General features: G+C 47.8%; 1 protein-coding gene across 1 annotated transcript in view; it reads right to left on the minus strand.

Moving 5' to 3' along the window:
- The window catches only part of LOC113407421 (leucine-rich repeat-containing protein 7-like), a 249,087-nt gene that overhangs the window by 109,881 nt on the left and 115,059 nt on the right, over window positions 1–24,147 (minus strand). The window contains exons 7-8 of the mRNA XM_029912418.1: window positions 15,898–15,961; window positions 11,367–11,441 (exon numbers count right to left, since the gene is read on the minus strand). Coding sequence (XP_029768278.1) covers window positions 11,367–11,441; window positions 15,898–15,961 — 139 coding nt within the window. The remainder of the gene's footprint in view (window positions 1–11,366; window positions 11,442–15,897; window positions 15,962–24,147) is intronic.

A 24,147-nucleotide genomic window follows, 5' to 3' on the forward strand; every position in this document is an offset into this window, starting at 1 on the left:
TGAACTTACGGAGGGAGTCCCATATGTAAAATTGTACCCGCCCAAGAGAGCCTGATGGTTTGCCACCCAGAATTGCAGGCTGGCTGTTAAATAAATTTTTCTCCCCAAAAGGTCAAGTCTTTTGGCCTCTATTTTTGGGAGTTGAACTAGTATGCCCCTGCTTGTCCTGTTTGTTGGCTGCAGAGACAACCAGCGAGCCCGGAGGTGGGTAGGTATAAAGGTTCTCAAACACCCTGGCTGAGATGAAGTACTTCTTTTCTGCCCTTTTGGAGGTGGGAGGGATGGACAACGGGGTTTGCCAGAGGGCCTTGGCAATTTTCAAGACCCCGTCATGCATTGATAGTGCAACACGTGCCAGGGTAGAGGCTGAGAGGACATTGAACAAAGTGTCCGCCTGCTCAGCCCTCTCCTCCACCTCTAGGCCCAAGTTCTTGGCCACCCATTGGAGCAGGGCCTAGTGTTCTTTAAAATGGTAGGGCGGGCTAGCCCTTGAGGGTCCCGCGACCGGCTCATCCGGGGATGATGACAATGACTGTACGGCCAGGGGAGGCATCATCTCCCGTGGGGGAGGGTAGTTTTGGAGTGTGCGCTGTCTCCTCTACCCCGACCTCTGAGTGGGTCTCATGCACCGAACCCAGTGCTGCCGGTACCGCCAGCTGTTTCTCCGAGGTGGCAGTAGATGAGCGGTGCAAAGGGGGCATCGTCATCACCAGCATGCCTACGCACTCCAATATGGCCACTGCACTTGCCGTGCTGCCAAGGCAGTGCCAGAGATGTTGGAGCAGCCTCAGGTGCCCAATCGCCGATGGGGTCTTGGTGGGGGCTGAACTGCTCTTCCATGCCCGTAGAATCCCCTTCTTGTGACCACGGCAGGACCGTCGACGCCTGTGACTGCCTGCTGAGCGTCGATGCCAGAGACCAGTGTTTGGAGTTAGAAGATCGGTGCCAGTATTGAGGGGACCAGTGCCGGGGCGGACCGGAATCACAACGGGGAGTGTTCCCACGGGGCAGAGGACCGAGATCTGCACCAAGAAGATGACTGGTGGGAGGGCGAACGGTGCCCGTAGTACGGAGACTTGCACCTCCCCCTAGCGATCCGCGTCAAGATGACAGGGACTGCAATCGTGATGCTGGTGACTGAGGGCGAGCCCCAGAGGATCTGGGCTGTGACACCAGAGATTTGCAGTGCGGAGATGGAGAGCACTGCCTTGTCTTGGAGGATCGTTGGTGCTCCACTGCCCCCTGAGGGGTCTTAACGGCTGGCTTGCCCTCATAGGGAGCCTTTGCTGCTTCCTGTGGCACACGCCGGCGGAGGTCTCTGCTCTCTCAGTACCGGTGAAGCTTGGGAAGGCGTTGATGCTGCCAGAAGTTTGGGTCCCTACCACTCTTGGGAGTCAGTGGTGGATCCTTTAAGGGGCTAAGGGCCCCGACTGTGGAGGCACGTCCATGTGGCTCCAGAGTGGCAGGGAGGCCCGAACTGGGTCCTTTGCCTGATGCCCCATGGCCTTTCTTGCCCAGTGCTGGGAAGCCGTGCTTCTTCGTTTTCTTTCTGGGCACTGGCGACAGGGGGCCAATGTACTAGGCAAGTCTTGGTGGGACAGCTCGGAAGCTGGACGAAGGGCAGCCTCCATGAGGAGAGCCCGCAAACCAATATCCCGCTCTTTCCGAGTCCTGGGTCAGAAATTTTTACAAATATGACACTTCTCCTTCACATGTGATTTCCCCCAAGCACTTGAGACAGCTGCTGTGGGGGTTACTTAGAGGCATAGGCCTTTTACAGTCCACACAGGGCTTAAACCCTGGAGAGTGGGGCATGTCCCGCCTGGGGCAAAGTCTTCGCTGGGACTTTAACTCCTAACCACACTTAACAACTACTTAACATTAACTACTATAAACAACTATTTACGAAGCCCTAAGGCTCGAAGTCAGAAGAGATGAAACTGCTAGCCCTTGCTATGCAGGGCGGTAAGAAGGAACTGAGAGGGCATAGGGCCGGCGGCGCCTAATATACCGACACATGAGCGCAGCACTCAAGGGGACGCCACAGCCAGCCCTACGGATACCGCTAAGGGAAAAATTTCCGACGACCCCGAATGTGGGTATTCGCACATTTAGAATGGAATCAATATGAGCAAGCACTCGAAGAAGAAAAAGAAGCTCTTGGATGGACAATGTGGTATCCTGGGTGGATCAAAAGGATTATTCGTCCATAAAGAGATTAGGAGAGGATTGTACAGAATGTCTACTATGGTTGCAAACCTCCAGTAATGGAGATGCCACATAAGAAGAAAGGAGAATGTAGGTGTCACTCATTTTTTAAGTTTTACTTCGGACCATGCTTAGCTACAGGAGGGGGAATCCAGGTGGGAAAAAGTGAAACAAAGAACTCTGGGGTACATAAAGGGGCAGTCCCCAAAGAACAGGCAAAGAGTGAGGCAGAAACTGCTGGGGAGCAGTCTGAATCCGACTCCTCAGAGGTAGGGGTGTCTGTAATTAGCTATGCCTACGTAAGCCTAAAAGTAAGACAGATATGTGTCTAAATCTTTTATTGTGTTAAAAAACCACCCACAGGGTACTGTAGTCCTGGCCCTGGTCTAAGAGTGGGAAAAAAGACGGTTACTCACCGTTGTAACTGTTGTTCTTCGAGATGTGTTGCTCATATCCATTCCAGTTAGGTGTGTGCGCGCCGCGTGCACGATCGTCGGAAGATTTTTACCCTAGCAACACCCGGTGGGTCGGCTGTGGAGCCCCCTAGAGTGGCGCCGTTATGGCGCTGGATATATACCCCAGCCGACCCAGCGCCCCCTCAGTTCCTTCTTGCCGGCTACTCCGACAGTGGGGAAGGGGGGCGGGTTTGGAATGGATATGAGCAACACATCTCGAAGAACAACAGTTACAACGGTGAGTAACCGTCTTTTCTTCTTCGAGTGCTTGCTCATATCCATTCCAGTTAGGTGACTCCCAAGCCCCACCTAGGTGGCGGGGTCGGAGTGAGACATTGCTGTGTGCAGAACCGCTGACCCGAAAGCAGCATCGTCTCTGGATTGTTGCACCAGCGCATAGTGAGTAGCAAATGTGTGGACCACACTGCAGCTCTACAAATGTCCTGGATCGGTACTTGAGCCAGGAAGGCAGTCGAGGAGGAGGCCTGGGCCCTCGTGGAATGAGCAGTGAGGTGTGGCTTTGGTACACCGGCCAGGTCGTAGCAAGCACGAATGCAGGACGTAATCCAAGAGGACAGGCACTGTGAAGAGACCGGTGATCCTTTCATCCGGTCAGCCACCGCAACGAAGAGTTGCGTCGTTTTCCTAAATGGCTTTGTCCGGTCAATATAGAAAGCCAGGGCCCTGCGAACGTCCAAAGAATGTAAACGCTGGTCTTGACGAGTAGCGTGCGGTTTCGGATGGAAGACCGGGAGAAATATATCTTGGTTTACATGGAAAGGTGATACCACCTTCGGAAGAAAGGCAGGATGGGGGCGAAGCTGCACCTTGTCCTTGTGGAACACCGTATAAGGGGGCTCGGATGTCAGCGCCCTGAGTTCCGAGACGCGTCGTGCTGAGGTGATGGCTACGAGGAAGGCTGTCTTCCAGGATAAGTACAGGAGTGAGCAGGTCGCCAATGGTTCAAACGGAGGCCCTGTGAGCCTGGAGAGGACGAGGTTGAGGTTCCACGTCGGAACCGGTTGTCGTTGCTGTGGGTACAGCCGGTCTAAGCCCTTGAGGAATCTAACGACCATCGGGTTAGAGAAGACCGAGGACGTGAGTTCTCCTGGGTGGAAAGCGGAAATAGCGGCGAGGTGAACCTTGATTGAGGATGTCGCCAAGCCTTGCTGTCTTAGGGACAGGAGGTACTCCAGTATCAAGGGGATAGGAGCCTGCGAGGGAGACGTAGCTCGTTGCTCACACCAACAGGAGAACCTCTTCCACTTGGCTAAATAAGTGGTCCGCGTAGAGGGCTTTCTACTTCCCAGCAGGACCTGTTGGACGGCCTGTGAACACTGCCGCTCTGAGCGACTCAACCATGAAGCATCCACGCCGTGAGGTGGAGGGACTGCAGGTCGGGGTGATACAGCCGGCCGTGGTCCTGAGAGATGAGATCCGGACTCAAGGGGAGCGTGATTGGTCTCTGTACTGACAGTTCCAGCAGTGTGGTGTACCAGTGTTGTCTCGGCCAAGCGGGAGCGACTAGAATTACTCGTGCATGGTCCCTGCGGATCTTGAGCAGCACCCTGTGGACCAGCGGGAATGGAGGAAAGGCGTAGAACAGATGGTCTTTCCATGCCATGAGGAAGGCGTCTGACCGAGAGCCCGGGGCTCGCCCGTGTAGGGAGCAGAATGCCTGGCACTTCCTGTTGGCCCGAGATGCGAACAGGTCGATCTGGGGAAACCCCCACCTTTGGAAGACGGAATAGATGATGTCCGGGCGAATCGACCACTCGTGCGTCTGGAAGGACCTGCTGAGACGGTCCGCCAGCGTATTCTGGACTCCAGGCAGGAATGACGCCGTGAGATGAATCGAGTGGGCGATGCAGAAGTCCCACAGGCGAATGGCCTCTTGGCATAGGGGAGATGAGCGAGCTCCGCCTTGCTTGTTGATGTAAAACATGGCCGTGGTGTTGTCGGTGAGAATCAGCACGCAACGGCCCTGTAGGAAGTTGAGGAAAGCCTGACAAGCCAGGCGCACCGCCATCAGCTCTCGGACGTTGATGTGCAGGGCTAGTTGGGACGCGGACCACAGGCCTTGGGTATGGTGCTCCCCCAGGTGAGCGCCCCAGCCTAGAGATGAAGCGTCCGTAACTAGGTGGAGGGAGGGCTGTGGGGCGTGAAAGGGCACTCCTGCACAGACCGCCGTGCGATCCGTCCACCAGGCGAGAGAGGCCAAGACCGAGGCCGGAACCGTGACCACCATGTTCAGGTCGTCTCGATGAGGACGGTAGACCGATGACACCCAAGCCTGCAGTGGGCGAAGTCGCAGTCTGGCGTGCCTGGTTACGTATGTACACGAGGCCATGTGGCCCAAAAGGACAAGGCATGTTCTTATGGTGGTAATTGGAAAGGCCCTGAGACCTTGAATGACGCTTGAGATGGTATGGAATCGGCTGTCTGGCAGTATGGCTCGGGCACGTCTGGAGTCCAGGATTGCTCCAATGAACTCTATCCTCTGAGTTGGTACTAGAGTGGACTTCTCTCTGTTGAGTAGAATGCCCAGCTCGTGGAAAGTGCTTGTCACTATGCGGACATGAGCCTGCACTTGGTCCCTGGTGCGGCCGCGTACCAGCCAGTCGTCCAAGTACGGGAACAGCTGTATCCCTTGTCGACGAAGGAAGGCCGCGACGACTGCCAGGCACTTGGTGAACACCCTGGGAGACGAGGACAAGCCGAAGGGAAGGACTGCGAATTGGTAGTGCACCCTGTTTACCACAAATCGCAGGAAACGTCTGTGGGGCGGATAAATTGCTATGTGGAAATAAGCGTCCTTCATGTCGAGGGCGGCGAACCAGTCTCCAGGATCCAGTGAAGGGATGATGGTCCCCAATGACACCATGCGGAACTTCAACTTTACTATGAATTTGTTGAGTCCGCGCAAGTCTAAGATGGGCCGTAGACCCCCTTTTGACTTGGGTATCAGGAAGTAGTGGGAGTAAAACCCCCTGCCCCTTAGCTCCGATGGAACCTCCTCTATGGCCCCCATAGCGAGGAGCCCAAAAACCTCCTGTGTAAGGAGTTGCTCGTGAGAAGGGTCCCTGAAGAGGGACGGGGAGGGGGAGTGGGAGGGGGGGGGCGAGGAAAATTGGAGGGCGTATCCCCTCTCCACCGTGCGAAGGACCCAACGGTCTGAGGTTATACGGGACCAAGCACGGTGGAAGCGGGAGAGGCGATCCCGGAAGGGGGGAGTTGGATCCTGGGTACCGGTCGTGGTGCCGTCCTCGACCGCACCTTCAAAAGGTTTGCCTAGGCCCTGAAGGTGGTCTAGGCTGGCCCTGGTTCTGACCGGGTTGAGGGCCGGTCGACCTCCGCCTACCACCTCGACCCCGCCTCCTAGCAAAGTCCTGTCTTGGACGAGGCGGGGGAGGGTAGAACCGCTGAGGCTGGGGCCTGAAGGGTCTGCGCTGCGGCCCTGGGACATGCATCCCCAGGGAGCGCATCATTGTCCGAGAGTCTTTAAGATTTTGGAGCCTCAAGTCTGTTTTCTCCGAAAAGAGGCCCTGGCCCTCGAACGGTAGATCCTGCAGGGTCTGCTGCAGTTCAGGTGGCAAGCCTGACACCTGGAGCCAGGAGATTCGGCGCATTGCTATCCCCGACGCCAGGGGGAGTCCGCTATATCAAGGGACGCCTGCAGAGAGGTGCATGCCACCCGCTTGCCCTCCTCTACCAAGGCCCCGAACTCTTCCCTCGATTCCTGGGGAACCAGCTCTCTAAATTTCCCCATCGAGGACCACATATTAAATCCATAGCAGCTCAGGAGCGCCTGCTGGTTCGCTGCCCGCAGTTGCAGTCCACCAGCCGAATAGACCTTGCGTCCGAACAAATCGAAGCGCTTAGCGTCCTTCGATTTGGGCGCAGCGGCCTGCTGGCCATGGCGCTCCCGTGCATTGACTGATGAAACCACCAGTGAGCACGGTTGGGGGTGAGTGTACAAGTACTCATAATCCTTTGAGGGCACAAAGTACTTCCTCTCAACCCCTCTGGCCGTGGGCGGAATAGAGGCTGGGGTCTGCCAGATGGTGGTGGCGTTCGCCTGGATCGTACGGATCAGCGGTAATGCCACCCTGGATGGAGCATCCGCTGAAATGATCTGTACGATGGGATCATGGATCTCCGCAATCTCCTCCACCTGGAGGTCCATATTGCGAGCCATGCGGCGCAGCAGGTCCTGGTGGGCCCGGAGGTCTATGGGAGGCGGCCCAATGGCGGATGTGCCCGCTACGGCCTCATCAGGCGAGGACGAGGAGGATGCCCCCGGTGGCAAGGGGTCCAATGGTTGGTCCTGCTCCAGGTGTTCCTGGAGTTGGGCATCGCCTGCCCCCAGGTCCAGGGCCTCTGCTGGTGCGGGCGCTGGCGCCTCCACGTCCCTTGGAGGAGGGCGGGAGATGGTGGACTCTGGGGCCCTAGGCTCCGAACGGCCCGAGCGGGAGGCAGATAGCGGAGCTCCTTGTGCCTGATGGTAGGCCCAAGGAGTCCAGAAGGACCAATGCGCAGGCCCTTGCATAGGGTCGTCAGTCTCCTGCAGGTGGCCGGCCTCCACTGCCTCAGATGATCGCGACGCCGATCTCGACGGCCACGGCGGTGCCGAACCCGACGCCGTCGGTACCGGATGGTACGGTGCCGATCGGTGCCGGTCGTAAGGCGATCTGCCCCTGTGCGGTGCCGGGGAGCGGTGCCGGGATCTGGAGCGGTGCCGGTAGTCCCTCCGGTGCCGGGATCCCGACCTGGAACGGGACGACGATCTGGAGGAGACGTGGTACCGGGAGCGGCCTCTTGAGCCCGAGTGGCGCTCATACCGGTGCCGGGAGCTGCGTCTCGAGCCCGATCGGTGCCGGTCGTCTCGACGGTGCCGGGATGTTGAACGGCGCCGCGAAGAGGATCTGGGCCGCGAGTACGACCGGTGCCGAGGTGATATTCGGTGCCGGGACTCCGAGCGGCGTCGGGACCTGCTCCGGGATCTGGAGCGGTGCCGAGAGACTCGTGCTGGCGACGGTGGGCGCACCAGGGCAGGTTTTCCCCTGGACTGCAGGACGCGTGGAGCCACCGGTGCCGGGAGTTGTGACGGCGCCGGCTCCGTGAGGGCGATCGAGTCTCTCGCCGTAGCGAAGGTCTCCGGGGTGGAAGGGAGACAGGGTTCCACCACCAGCCTTGGTGGTGAAACAGTCCGCACCGGACTCAACGGCCTCGGTGCCGGAGTCGACGGTGTGGCCGCCTGTCTTTGGCGGTCCAACTGCGGACGCAGCTCTACCCCCGGCACCGGGGGAGCCGGTATCTTCGCGGCAGCAACGTCCCGCGCCTTGCCGGCCTTCTTATGGCCCGGAGAAAGGGATCGGCGCCGAGGTTCTTTAGGCGGGCGCGGTGCCGACGTCGGTCGGTGCCGAGCAGTCTTTTCCGCCGCACCGGTTGGGCCCGCCGGGGCGCTGCGCACCGAAGCGCTCGGTGCCGGGACAGGGCGCGCCGAGGGAGGATCCGGACTCAGAGCCGCCTCCATCAGGAGCTGACGGAGTCTAAAGTCCCGCTCCTTTCTTGTCCTTGGCTTGAAGGCCTTGCAAATAGGGCACTTATCTGCTGGATGAGCCTCTCCAAGGCACTTCAAGCAAGAACTATGCGGGTCGCTGGTTGGCATATGCTTCCCGCAGGACGCGCACGGCTTAAAGCCAGGAGCCTTGGGCATGGGCCCGGCTGTGCGCCGGGGGGAAAAGGGGAAAAACACCCCCTAAACCCCCGATAACAATATACAACTATATATATACACTATACACTAACTAACTAACTAACTTGAACAACTATCTATATAACTAACTATAACAAGAGCAATGAGAAGCTAGGGAGTGTGGAGATCAGCTAAGCCGCGCTCCACAGTTCCAACGACCGTCAGGGGCGGTAAGAAGGAACTGAGGGGGAGCTGGGTCGGCTGGGGTATATATCCAGCGCCATAACGGCGCCACTCTAGGGGGCTCCACAGCCGACCCACCGGGTGTTGCTAGGGTAAAAATCTTCCGACGATCGTGCACGCGGCGCGCACACACCTAACTGGAATGGATATGAGCAAGCACTCGAAGAAGAACTGAAGGATTCTTCCCAGGCATAGGTAAAAGGCTGATTGCTGAGGGAGGAGCACTTGGAAAGACCAAGGGAAAGGTGCAGAGAGCTCTGCACTATGACTGCATCTTACTGGATAGTTGTTCATTACTAGAGATTTTACATTTTACTCTGAAACACCCAGTACTGGCCACTGTCAGAAACAGGATAAGGACTGCATAGGCCATTGGTCTAATCTGGTATGGCAATTCTCACATTGCTAAGTATGTGAAATGCATTATATGGTAGAAAATGGAAGAATAGCTCAGCAAGTTTGGACATAATTTATCTCGAGATAAACCGGTAGGTTTCTACTGAATGTTTCTAAAAATGTATACAGGGTGTATTACATTTGATCTCATAGCTGCCAAGTTGGTTTTGACTTAGAACCTAGTCTAAGCAGTAAGGTTAATTAGCTTCCTAGTAGAGTCCTGTTAGCACAAATGACCTCCCTGTACGTTAAGCAGTGGTGGCTGTGATCTTGCTTGTGGGAAAAAGTGTGCGCCCCTTTAAGGGCTAGAGAGCTACAGACCAGGTTAGTATGGGGACGCTGACCCAACCCCCTCAGGTGACCAGAAGAGAGGGGAGACTATATAGGTTCATACCAGTGCAGGAAAAGCCATCTTTTACCTGGAGCAGCACCCACCCTCCCTCCCGTGAAAGTGGTGAAATACCGGGTTTTGTCAGGATCCGCTGTGGGCACTGCGCTAGTCACTCCTTTCTCAGAGGGCTGGGAAGGAATTTTTCTCTCACCGCCTGACTGAGCAAGGTGAAGCAGGGTTGTTGTTTTTTTTCACCTTCCCCACGCAGGTTCAGGGAGACTTAGTTGGGGCAAACATGAAAGGGGAGTTAGGCTATGATGTTGTAACTCATTATATAAACATGGGGCAGTGCATGTACTCTGTAATGAAGGAATACAGTGGTCAAATAAAATGGATTGGTAAAGGATTTAAAGAGATATTCTTTAAAGGAGCAGAAACGGGTGGACTCAGGGAGCTAAAGCCCCCCTCCTCAATAGTCCCCCTTAACCCTCATACAAGGGGAGGGGTGAGGTCCCAGCAGCAGGTTGGCTGGGTAAGGGGGAGGGCTGACAGAAGCCACCTGGGGTTATAGTGTAATGATTATGAAATTACCTGCACTGTACACTTTTATCTGCCAGATACTCACAGACATTTAAGAATAAAGTTGTGGCCTAAATAAACTACATCCAGTTTTTCCTGTACAAGCAGGAAATTCTTATTGCCAAGTAACTCAGCTTTGCAACTGGCCAGCTGTTCCTAGGATTGTTGGGCCTAGTAAAGAAGTGGGGGCAGAGGGTAGCTTCCCATCTCTGGGACCATCATCACTCCTCATTGTCTCTCACCAGTGTGAGAGAGATGGATTGGCCTGAGGTACAGAGGAGGAAACATTCTCAAAGTCCCCGTTTCCATTCCTGTTTTCAGTCCATTTTAGAGCAGTCAGCTGAGATTCTCTTTCCTGCACATACCATTCAATATCCCTGGATGAAACAATTGGGAATGAAACTCCACACCCCTCACTGGAACATCTGCAACACACTGCATTCATTGTGCCCCAGCTGGAGTGGAGAGGTTTATTTTACAGACTTAACTCTTGGAGAGGTGGCCATATAAAGACCATCTGATTGCACCTGAAAGAAGCTCTCTGAGAAGAGACTGAGGTATCTGCAGGCACTGAGTAGATTAGTGCTGTGAGGATGTTTTTGACTCTGAGCACAAATAGATAGGGCAAGAATTTGGCTTAATGGGTATATTGTTTGAATTAGAAGTGTGCATGCAGGATTTGGCTCTCTAGATGTTACACTATATAGTGTATATTTGTGCCACAACAACAAAGCACAGAGTGAATCATGAGGAGATTCAGGCCTCAGATTGTACGTGTAAGTCATGGATGCGTCTTCTCCTACATCAGGATGTATGAAGGACTCTGAGCATACTCAGGGTTTTTTTTTCCTATGAGACCATTCACAAAGTGTCTGCCCACTAAATATGTCAATTGGGCTAGGTGGAATAAGAGGAGTTTTTTTCTTCAGAAGGTAGCATGGAAGGCCTACTGAGGTATTCCAGTAGTAACTAAAGAGAGGGGATTTTCACCCTGACAAACAGCCTCTGGGGTAGTGCAATCCACAATGCTCGCCAAGCTTCCATAGCCCATCTGTCATAGAAGTTATTCTCAGCCTAACCAAGCCCAGATGTATCAACATCCATTTTCCTTCCGACAGGAAAACACAATAACTACCCTAGCATTCAAAAACACGTATAGTTTAAGAAAATGACAATTTACAAATGTATGACCAAAAAACCAAATAAAGTGGAAATTTTCACATATTAAAACAAGCTTCAACAGAATTATACAATGCTACTATAGCACAATATTTCCTCATTTCAATATTATTGTGCAATAATGCAACATTTAAAATGTCTTGTTTTATTTCATAGTACATTCTAAGATGGAGATCTCCATCTATTATGAAATGAAAATAATCCCTGTGTGTACACACACACACAATTATTCATTATATCTTACAAGAAAATAATTACATAATATAAATGTCCATACCCCAGGCAGCATCTGAAGTGAATTATTGTCCATCCACAATTCCTTTAGGTTTTGTATTTGTTCCAGAACCTCAGGCTAGAGAAAAAATAAATAGTGTAATCGACACGCTCATTAATTCTGTATTTTTTTTTCAAATGGTTTCCCTGTCCTCCTTTGTTCTTTATAAATATATTAATCATCTACATCAGGCTTTCAGAAATAAAAATTAATTAAGCAGTACAGTTCTTTAATTTACATACATTATTGTTCTTTATCAAATGGTATAGGAAATCTCAGTAGAAATGGATGCAAAGGCCTTAGAAATCCTTGATGCAATTAGAATATTGTCAGCTGTCAAAATGTAATTTCTGAATGAAACAGAACAGAAGTCAGGACTGTGGAGCTTCAAGATAGATGTGTTGACTTGAAAGACTAGGTCTTAGTTTGGAGCTTAGGTTAAATTTTGCTTTTGGAATAATATACAGTCTTAACAGTGAGGGCAGCATAACAGTGTACACTTTGCTGAGCTACTGGAGCACCTAATGCACTTCTGAATTACCTATATCTCCCAATTCCTAATTCTCAGCAATAATTTTAAGGATCCACTTTTTTTAAGACTAGAAGACTTTAGTGATAGCAAGACCCTCTCTCTGAGTATCATATGTCTCAGACACACTTCAGCTTTTTAGTCAAATTACTGCTTGTGAAAAAAAAATCAAGAATCAGCTTTATTAGCAGGCTTCAGATACTTGCATCATGTAAGATTGGGCAACATTTCATTCATGAAACTGACTAACTTCATTAGCTTAATTTTTTTATTACACTTAAAAATAGACTGCTAAAATAGGAAATCTGTCTTTTTGTAGTATTGATTTTTATACATTTCTGCAGTAAATTTTTGCTTTTTTGCAAAAATTTTCCATCAGGAAAAATCAAAAAGAAATATTTTGTTTTGGGTCAGTCCGTGATATCGGAATATTTTGTTCCGTTGAACTGACCTGAAATGCTTTACTGCATTGCCCTATCAGTGCATTGCCTTATGGAAGTTGTCATTCAGAGCCCTATTCTTCCCTATTAGCCAGTGTCACAAGGCAGGGCTTCTCCCCAGCTTACTACTACCCCTGCAGTCTTCTTTTTAGGCAGGCTTTTATTGTCCCTACTTATGCAAGCAACCAAAATCAGTTCCTCAGCTCACTCTTTGCTTCTCCGGCTTTCACTGCCTCCTATCCAGGGGACTCTGGCACTTTTGCTTCCTGCAGCTTCCCACCGCACTCTCCCTCCGCCAGCCCTTTGCTGGAACTCCCTCTAACCCTGTATTGCCCCCTTAACAAGGCCAGCTGGGAGCACCTGCTCTGCAACAGCAGAGCTGGACCTACTTCATTTACAAAGGCCAGCCACCCAAATCAACTAGGCTCCCTGGAAGACCAGGTGCATTATAGAAGTCACAAGAAAAAACACAGTCCAGCCAGGGAGCCTGACCCATAGGGAAGAATGGCATCAGGCCAGGGGCATCAGGATCCTGAACTACAACTCCCATGAGACACTATACCACAATAGGAAAATGATTTTTAAAGTTGAACTGACCCAAAACTGTTTCTGATCAGTTCAACAAATCAAAATGAAACATTTTGATTTTGGGAATGTAGAAATGTTTCATTTCGATCAAAATTCCATGTATTTTTTTTTAAATTTCCAATCAGTGAAAAATTTTAAAATTACAACTTTTTGTTCCTATTTGGGACAAAAACAAATGTCAAAATGTTGGAATTTCCCATGAGATGGAGATTCTGAATTTTGCTCAGCTCTAGTAGCATGCAGTTTATTTGTTGAATGTAGATCTTTGGGGGGAGGGGTCAGTGAAATTTCCTCAAACAGACTGGTTTTTACAAATGTTTCCTACACAGATATTTCAAACTATTAATTACTATTAATTTGTTCTGAGATGTAAAACCTGTTTCAAAGGTTTGAATCCATATTTTTTACCTGTGGAACTTTAAGAGAGAAGGAGTTGTACAAACCACTTTTTTTTTGCTAGAGACACATTTATGGTATTTGAAAAGGTGAGTTTTATCAGAAAATGGGTTGGAAGGTTTGGGTGGTTGTACAGTCTTGCCTCATCTCAAAGAACTATCTTCTCCTATTAAATATTGTATATACCAATAATCATCAAGATGTTTACAATAATCAAGAAAGAAGATCATATTGAGCATGCTGCTACATAGGGACATTGGGATGCTAGTGGATGTTTCAAATACGTTGAAATGAGTGTTTATTTTAAAGTTTTGTTTGTTTTTATAAAATGACAGCAAACGCCATCCTAATCAAACATGAAGGACCTGATCCAACACCATTAGAGTCAACGGCAGTCTTTCCATTGTTTTCAATGTGGCTTGGATCAGTCCAGAATGAGGAACCTTAATGACTGTTGGATATTCAAAAGGTAGAGAAGTCACCCACAAAGAGTAATCTTTGACAGTAGTAGAGCTAGCGTGAAATGTTTTCCAAGAAAGAAACTCCCATTTCCATGAGAAATGTTAGATGATTACAACAAACAATCACAATCCCTGCAACTTCTCCCCTCCTTTCCCCTTTCGTACAATTATTACTTAAAAATGTCTGATCATACATTTTAAAAAATTCCCATATACTGTAACTGTTTATATTTTGACCGTTCTTTTTCCATCTCTGTGATTCCGATGATATTATATCTGATAGAAACTTTCTTCTTTTAAAACCTCCTCCTGTTCTGTGATTTATACAATTATGCAAAAAAGCACTCTTTCCATAGTAGTGAACAGTAATGTCACTAATGCTTCAGAATTAGTTTTAACATATTACGCATGCCAGTCAGAAATGGATGGTTTGCACTGCCAACAATATGTGCATGCAACTAAACATACAGACGTATAACTCGATTTCTCTGATAAGAATTTACCTGGATTTATGATTAATGACAATTTTTACTTCACATACAGTTCTTCAGAAATTATTTATATTGGAGGAAATGGGTCAAATCCTGTTCTATTATACCTTTGTAACCTAATGGATTTTTCATATACGGTGACAACTTCAGATATAGGGTCCTGAGTTCACTTTTACCCATTATATTAAGTGCACACATTTTTCACTCAACCAGAAATTTTCACCATTTCCATCCTAATAGGTCCATTTCTTATTTCTGAAATAAAGTACATCTCTTTCAGACGATAATGCTGGCATCTATTTTGCTGCACATTATCCAAATAAAGAAATGTTTCTATGTATATCTTTGGACTTTCTGGAAAGAGCAAACATATCCTAATCAATGACAGTTTCAAAATTGTTTTTGAAGAACATTAAATCTTACTTTTCAAATAAAAAGCTTACAGCTTAATGTTAGACCATTCCTGAACTTCTGTGCTTTCTCACAGATAGGCTTACTGCAGCTAATTCAGCATAACTCCAAACACAAGAGATGAAACTGCCCCAAAATTTTGGTACATACAAACATGCTTTTTTACAAAGGCCTAGACCATGACAGATCTCTGGCAGTTGAAAGTCTGACAGAGGATGAGGCAGCAGTGGTACAAAATGGCCTCAATCTCTCTTTAACTTTATAACACCAAACACAAAATGCTGAATAATTTGTTATTCATCAGCTCATTCAGAATTTATTGTTTTAATTGACTGAATTTAATGTTATTTAGAAGACCACTGCTGATGACCAAGCTGACATTGTTTACTGTTAAATATTAATGGTTATTTATATAATGTCAATTGTGTTATAGCTGCTTTACACATACAGGTGGGCATACATCATATTATAAAAAGTTGTAATTTAGGTATTAGTGTGATGGTACTATAGAAATACCTAAGACAGACTGATAGAAAGAAGGAACTTAGCGCCTGATAAATGTGCTGAATTAATAGCTCCTATACGTGAAATCATCTATTTATCCACAGAATAAGCAAAACAGAAGATCAGTTTAAGTTTCCTCACATTGCTCTACAAAAGTGCCTCATCCCTGAAATAATAGAAACACACCTATAGATGATGTTAAATTAGTCCTTTGTCTCTTTATTGAGAGTGAGTACAATTTTCCAAAGCACCCAAGTAACTTAGGTCCCATTTTCAAAAATTACTTAAGCATTTAGGAGCATCAGTGAAAGTCAATGGGACTTAGGCTCCTAAGTCACATAAGTGCTTTTGAAAAGTTTACTCCTGCTAGTAAGTATGCCACATAGTGCCAAATGTGGCGGTAGCTTTGGAAATATTAACACCTGTTCAAAAGTAGCTATGATGGGATCACCAATTCATTTCACATATTGGTAGGCCTCCCACATCTATTAATTGTTATTGATATTCATTCACTTCCAACTTTGACCTGATTTCAAACAGCTTGCTGGAATTGAAAGGTCCTGTAATTCCATTACCAATCCTCTGAGCCATGGCAAATTCATTATTTTACTAATAAATGTGCCCAAAGCATCTTTTAAGTTAAAATTTTAATTCTCCATGTATAAAAGGTCTAACACAAACACACAAACATTCTACCAAAACATTTTTCCTTACCAGCTCAGAGAACTCATTATTGCCTAGGTCAAGCCTCTCCAGCTGTGTCAGTTTGTGCATTGACCTGTAACAGACAAGGAAAACATGTAAGGTGAGAATTTTACCTTGAAATTTTGGGCCAAATTTTGCTCTGTTATATCAGATTAAGCATCAGATAAGGCCATAGGTTTCAATTGAGTTACATCAGATTTACACTGATATAAGAGCAGAGTCTATACAATTTGTTTCAGATTTAAGGCATATTAGCTTAAGTTCCTGAAGCAAAAAATATTACTTCTAATACAAAGATAGCCAAAAGGGAGCAAATTGAACCCTGATATAATTTTACTAATTTCACCTGAGTCACTCCAAGAATGAATTTGACCCAAGTATTTTAAAAAAATATAAAGTCATATATATTTTCACAATTCTAATGAAATTTTTTTATTTATACAACCCCCAAAAATGAATTAGGGACTTTATGGAAAAAGTACAAAGACATGGTCCTTGCCCCAGAAGAGTTTGCAGTCTAATTTCAGACATGACACAATGAAATTGAAATTCATCCGTGTGCAGAGGAGCAGCAGAGTCTACGTAACAATTAATTCCCACTTAAACCCTATTTTGAGGGTTTACGTTGGCCTGAAGTAATGCACAGGCTTGAGACTAGTTCTCTGCTCATGGGCACTTCCGGCCCTGCATACATTTAACAAACAATAGGAGGAAATGGAGTGAGAAAAGAAAAGGGATATACAGTAATAACATTACTAGATTACTCTGTTATTATACATTTACATTTTATTGATAATCTGAAACTAATCTTTCATTCCTGCCATAACTAAACAGCTACACTGAAAAATATTATGGATTTTTTCTGATCTATTATCTTAAATAAATCAATGTAAACATTCAAGATAAACTCTAGAACACAATTTATAATTAAGCAATTATGCACTGTACCAAGATATCTAGTGGCAACATTTATTTACGGAGAGAAACCTGAAACCTACTAGATATTTAATGTAATTTGCCATTTTATAACATAAAGAGCATCAATGCTCGATAGAGGATTTGATGTGATGAGCCTTGTCCAAGAGATTAAGCAAAATGAAAGGAGACAAAACAGCCTAAGACATATACAGTGTTTTAAATGTATCAGTGATTTGCCAGTCCCTAGATAAAGACCCACTTTAATAGTGAAATAATATTCAGGGCCAAATATGGCTGTCTCTCATGTCAAAGTATTGTGGAAGCAACTTCATAATCTTACACAGAAAGAGAGATGTTCTTCATTAGATAAAAGATATTGGGCAAGAATTTAATATTCTTGAAGCATATTATAACAGTTTATTCTTTTTCTGTCTCTCACTATCTTTCTACACTAGAAAGTCTGAGGGATGTTTTTTCTAGGGATCAACAGACAGCTGGTACATCAGTGAAATGGAGGAAAGTACTAAAAAATTACCAGATTGTACCAGATTGTTTATGCTATTCTGTGGGTGCACTAAGGAAGTGGGAAAGCATAATGAGCTCCTCCTGCCTTGAGCTTCTGCTCCACTACAGTTGCAATGCAGGACAGATATTTCTTCCTCTGTGCACTCCCTGGCATACACGACACCCAAAAGGGATGTAGAGATCCCAGATCTGTGTCGGGGAAAACTTGCTGTACTCTCTCATAGCAGACTTCTTCCCCAGGGTGGTGCTGCTCCCCTTGCTGCTCATACTGCAGCACTGTGTAGACATGGAACAGCAAAGCCTACCAAAGCAGCTCACCTTCTTTGGAACACCATGAAATGCAACGAAAAGTCAAGAATACGAGGTATGCAGGTCAACCAATTTATGCCTCCTAATAATTAATCAACCACAGTGATTACAGTAAAGGACTGTATCAGGAGGAACCTGAATTTACATCTGTGATTAATCACTATGTAACCATGAAAAACTCATTTGACCACCTTCTACCTCAGTCAATGAAGCTGCAAATTATGAAAGGCAAGAATCTCACTGATAGTAAAATTCTAGATTTGAGGTAATTTATCTTGATCCTGCATAAATCAACTGTAATTCCTCCCCTACCCCTGCAAAAACAAACAAACAAAACCCTACTCCTAAAAAGCCCCCATCCTTTAAATTCCTGTTAGGTGCTACATTGCATTTCCGCCCCACCCCCCCAGATACAGGTTACAAACATCACTGAAATGTATATTTAAATTAAACTGTGTGAATTTCACAAAATCAGAAGGAGCTGAGTGTGTCAAAAGGCAGAGTAAGAATGCATTTGGGAGATTTTATTTTCTAGAACTGCATAACAAAGTTAGGCCACATTCAGGCTATGGAATTTAGAGCTCCATTCTACACAGCAAGAGATCAGAAAAGGTCCAAAGGGTAAGAAGGATAATAAATACCCAGGCTGCTTCCAGTGTCAATGTTCACATTGCTGCTTTAGTGCACTAGTGTGAATCTGTCTATTGGGCTGGGAATAGCACCTTCCAAGCTGCAGTGTAGACCTATCCAATGGGCCCAGGATTTCAGCCTGAATTGTATTGTTTAGAGTAGAGAGGACAGAGTCATCCCAAGCATAAACTGACTCTGTTAAAGCCATTTGAATTACACCAGCAACGAATAAGGCCCAAGATACTTAAAATAATATGTAAATGGAGTTTGTAAGATTCTCCAGTGAGGGTAGCAGTATAATCTATGCACCTTTTGGACTGATATTAAATACAAGGACAAAAGACAGCAAAAAAACCTCAGAACTAGATACAAGATTTTCAACAGAAGGTAGAAAATTTTTTGATAACTTATGAACAGCAGTGGGAGAAGAAATCAAAGTTATTTTTGGTTATTGGTAGGCTCAGACAATATCTTGGTCAGACCAGACTGACTTAGCTTTTTTTCACTCATTACAAAGTTTCCGCAGGGCTGCTGTTGCCAAGTCCACGAGCACGGTGAACCAATGCTGGCGAGGCCATACCGGGGTGATCATGACGACACTGGCTTTATCCCTTTTGACCTTCATGAGGGTCCTGCTGATAAGCAGGATCGGCAGGAAGTCATACATCAGGTCGCCTGTCCAAGACAGGCAAAAGGCATCAGAAAGCAATCCGCTGTCAAGATCTTGCAGGGAGAAGAACTGGGTACATGAAGAGGGATGGGAAGGGGAGTGGAGAGGGGAATAGAAATAAACTGGAGGGTATATCCCACTACTACTGTGCTGAGGACCCACCAGTCTGATGTTATAGCAATCCAAGCAGGGAGGAAAAGAAAGGAAACAGGCAGCTTGAAAACAAAAGGGATGCAGGATCCTGGCTGCACACTGGAAAGTTGCCGTTGGGCACACCCTCAAAACGCCTGCTTGCTTCCAGGCAGGTAGTGGGCAGAGCCCAAATAGGAGGAAGAGGCTGGTTGTTGGCCTTGATGCTTATAGCCCTTGCCCTTTTTACGGTAGGGCTCTGGTCGGGCTTGGCCTCCTGGTCTTTGAGGTTGCTGTGGCTTAAACCTCTTTCTGGCAGGGGCTGGTGTGTAGAGACCTAGAGAACATAAAGTAGCCCTAGAGTCCTAAAGCCCATGTAACCATGAGACTGTCTGTTCCACAAACAGGTCTAGGTCCTGAATTGACTACTGGGCCTCCATCGACAGTCCCGAAGATAGCAGCCACAATGCCTGTCTCATTGACACAGCCGAAATGATGGACCTGGCCACTGAGTCCACCACGTCAGAGGCTGTTTGAAGCGAGGTTCTTGCCACATTTCTCTCTTCCTCTAAAACAGCCAGGAACTCCTCCACCATGGCCAAAATGTCAAAGAGGGTGTCAGAGGGTTCCGCCAGCTCCTCTGCTTCCAACCCCAGGTTTGCCACCACCCGCTTTAACAGCCCTGCGTGTGCCTTGAAAGAGTCCTGAGGTACTGTCTGGGATGGTCCTGCCACTGCCTCATTGGGGGAGGACGACGAGGAGGGTAGGGTAGGGGGAGGAGCCTCATCCAAGGCCAGAAGCTGCTGGTAGACACCTTGCTCGGATCCTTACTCAGACTCCGGGGGGGAGGAGAGGATGCACGGGCGGAGATTGTTACCGACTGCCTCTCTGATTGTCTCTCTGACACCTCCGACACCGATCGTTGCATCTGGGTTTCCAATGCCTGGGGGAACACCCACGGGTTCCAAAAGTGCCACAGGGTGAGCCCTGGGGACATGCACCGGCTGGTAGTCCCAATGGAACCCCCGACCCAGATCTGGCTTGGTATGTCTGCTTGAGGGACCCTCAATCTCCTCAGCCTCCGAGCCCGAGGAGGAAAGTTCCTGTCTTGGGGACCATGGCGGTGCTGTCGCTGTATCCATCTCCCTTCCGTGCCTACCATCCTGGTGCTTACTGCTAGGGGAGAGGTGCTGGGTCTTGGGGTCTTGGTACCTTCTGCCCGGGGACCGGCAGTGAAGCGTGGCACATCAACAATGGTACACCGATGATCAATGCCTAGAGCTCTGAGATCGATGCTGGGACTCTGAATACAGGAATGGGACCGTCTCAACTCTGGGGATTGTTGCTGTGGGTCCGGAGATCAGCATCTCAGACGCAGGGATTGGCAGCATGGTTCTAGGGACCTACGCCATGGTCTCAGGTGACCGCCATTGCTCTGAGGATCGATGCCAACGCTCCAACGACCATTGCCATGATTCCAGGAACCGGAGGCACGTTGGGTCTGTGCTGACTGCCTGAAGAGCGATGCCATGCCTCGGAGGACCGACGCCAAGAGTCCAGTGAACAGTGCCAGGAGCTCTGGTCGGTATGGGCGGGTCAAAAGCGCGTCTCCAGAGATCGCTGCTCTGATGTCGACAGCTGTGGTGCTGGGGAGCAATGCCACAAAGATGGAGAATGTTGCGTGGGCCCTGGTGATGGCTTCCCGCTCGAGACGATAACGTCTTGATGGGGCAGCGGCAGCACAGGCAAAGACATGATGTCTTTAGCAGCCTGGAGGACCTCTGGCGTGGATGGAACTGCCAGGTGCCAGGGATCTCTGCCACTACCCGGAGTGGCTGGTAGGTCCCTAGGAGGGCTTGATAGCCTAGCCAGTGATGCAGGTGCCTGGCTGAGCTCCAGAGAAGATACGCTGCCACGCACAGGCCTATGCTGCTCTCCAGATTTCCCCTTCCGTGTACAGGACATCAAGGAGCACCCTCTTCTGGTGTGCCTCCTCTGCTTCTTAGCAGACACTGGGGACAGGGATCAGCGCGAGATCGGTGCTTGTGGCGCACTTCGCACTGATGCCAAGGTGCTTGGTGCAGAGTCCGATTGTGTCAGCTCAGAGGCCAGCGCGAGGGCAGAGTCCATAAGGATCGCTATTAGTCTTATGTCCTGCTCCTTTTTAGTTCTTGGCTTGAAGCTTTTGCAGATGTGACACTTTGTCGCTAATGTGGGTTTTCCCCAAGCAGTTGAAGCAGCTTTGGTGTGGGTCTCTGACTGGCATATGTTTTTTGCAGCAATCACAAGGCTTGAAGCCCGGGGACCGGGGCATGCTCCGTCTCCTTGGGCTAAGTCCCTCAGGGGACTGTCTAACTTATCTACAGCACTGTTAAGCTTTCTATCAAGAGAACAATAAAAATTACTTATCTAAGAACTATTTACACAAAAGGTTGAAGGAAAAAACCATTGGGTAGAGAACACTTGCCAAGGCAAGGAGACCTTCCAGCACGGTCACTGGAGGTAATAAGGAACTGAGGGAGGGGGGAGCCAGTGCACTTATACCAATGCAGTGTGCCAGAGTCAGTCCCCTACAGATACCACTGAGGGAAAAACTTCTGGCACCAGTGCATGTGGTGAGCATACACACCTAACATGGAATGGACATGAGCAAGCTCTTGAAGAAGATATTGCATCTGACGAAGTGGGTATTCACCTATGAAAGCTTATGCTCCAATACATCTGTTAGTCTTTAAGGTGCCATAGGACTCTTTGTTGCTTTTTATGATCAGATAAGCAAAGACTTTACTCCAATAAGGCTTCATGAGACTGTTATACAGGTCTCACTTTGAAATGCCATTCCAGACATTCTGGCTAACAATAAAGTCTTCCTCTTCCTTGGGCATTGTATTTAACAGGGCCAAATATAAGATAAACCAAGCATCTCAGGCAGGGGCGGCTCTATGTATTTTGCCGCCCCAAGCACGGCAGTCAGGCGGCTCTCGGCGGCGTGCCTGCGGGAGGTCTGCTGGTAACACGGATTCGGCGGCATGCCTGCAGGACGTCCGCCAGTCCCGCGGCTTCGGCGTACCCGCCGCCGAATTGCCGCCGAAGCCACAGGACCGGCGGACCTCACGCAGGCATGCCGCCGAAGGCTCCCTGACTGCCGCCCCCACAGCGACAAGCAGGCCGCCCCCCGCGGCTTGCCACCCCAGGCACGCGCTTGGTGTTCTGGTGCCTGGAGCCGCCCCTGATCTCAGGTCAAGTTCTTCCTTCACTGTCGTTATACTGAAGTCAATGAAGAAAAATAAAGAAACAGGTCAAAGCCCAGATAACTCCCTCTTCTCATTAAATATATGCCTCATCAACTTTTTTTTCATGAACCAGGTTGGAAAAAGGTGCTGCCTGTGTTGGAGGGTTTCCGACTAAACCCTGACAGGCCAACTGAGTCGTATACAGATGTACTCTGCTTTTTGTTATTAAAAATAAAAGTAAAGGAAAGAAAAGAAATACAAAATATAAATCAGTGAGTGAAATGGTTGGTTTAGGAACCCTCTGCAGAACTTAAACTTGATTCTAATTTTCAAAGTAATATTGCAATAATAGGGTTGCCCCTTTTCAGCATGAGCAGCTAGTCAAATTTCAGGGCTCTGGGGATGTTCCAGTTGGCAGTAGAAATTGGTTGAACCTGGTATTTTCTTTGATGCAATCTTGTTTATTTACAAGGAATGTACCAAGTCCTGTTTCTACAAAGCCCATATATATTCTGTTCCTGTGATAAATTTAACTTTACCTAACACAAAGAATATACTCTTACTTCTCAGGCTCTAAACATCACACTTGACTGAACTGTGCTTATTAAGCCTAGATGAAGATACCTATATTCCAGTACATTTTGGGAAAAGACACCTGACAATCCCTCTCTAAGCCTGGAATGTAAAGGTCTTGGCCTACTTCATGTACTTATGTGGCAACCACAACTTTGGGATTCCAAAGTCTTAACACTATTTTTGTAATGACATTTGAAAGTTTCTAGTTCTCACAGTTGCAAAGCAAACCTTCTAAACATGAATTGAGTGTAGCCAAAGCAGTGTTGTCTTTGTGAGTCTGCATGCAGCCTGTACATCACCATAGAGGTATGAACTCCTTAGCCTCTCATGAAAAAAGGAAAACAACTCATTTTAGACCAAAATTTATTCCCACCCCATAGAAACTTGGTGTTATTTCACTGTTTGTTACTGTCAGTTATATTAATCACAACTACTGAATCATAACAGTGAGACTAAAGAGCAGTTTGTATGCATTAAGAATTAGATTTAGGGCAGGTCTACACTACGGGGTTAAGTCGACATAGCTTAGGTGGACTCATTGCGGTGTCTAAACTCTTCCATCAACTCACCTTACGCTTCTCATTCCAGTGGACTATCAAGTCGACGGGAGAGTGATCTGCAGTTGATTTAGTGAGTCTTCACTAGACCCGCTAAATGGACTCCCAGTGGATCAATGGCCACAGCATTGATCCCCAGTAAGTGTAGACATTCCTTTAGTATGGCCATGCCCCAATACCATCTATGCAGTTGAGATTAAGGATACCTAAATTGTGGCTCTGGATCCCCTTTGGTGCAGCCACTGGAAGTAACTCTCCTCGACAAGTAAGTGATACCAAGAAAGGCAGGCAGTATGTGGAGCCACAACTCCCACATACACTCCACCCTCACCCCAGCCCTGATCAAAATGCCAGCCCGGTGCTAAAGAAGAAGTAAACTACAATTTTTTTTAGGGATTGTTTGCTTACTTCCTGCAGCCCCAGGAAAGGGAAAGGGAGGAACTGTGATTCCAGTATGCAGCATATCCTAACATTTTTGTGCCTATGTCTTCCACATTTCCTGAGAAATACTCCCAAACAGGCATTCCAATTCCACAAAAAAACAAAAAGTTACTGAACAATATAATTTTTTTTTAATTAATGGGCAGTAAAGTCATAGACCATGGTAATCTACTGATATAGAGGATAATTGGATTAATACATGCATTCAAGAGATAGACCCAGGTCTCAACCTTCATAATCTCCCCAAAGTTTAGAGGTTAGAGAGCCACAG

Source organism: Terrapene carolina, unplaced genomic scaffold (genome assembly GCF_002925995.2).
Source record: "Terrapene carolina triunguis isolate 2854851 unplaced genomic scaffold, T_m_triunguis-2.0 Scaffold211, whole genome shotgun sequence".
In the NCBI taxonomy this organism is placed as follows: Eukaryota; Metazoa; Chordata; order Testudines; family Emydidae; genus Terrapene; species Terrapene triunguis.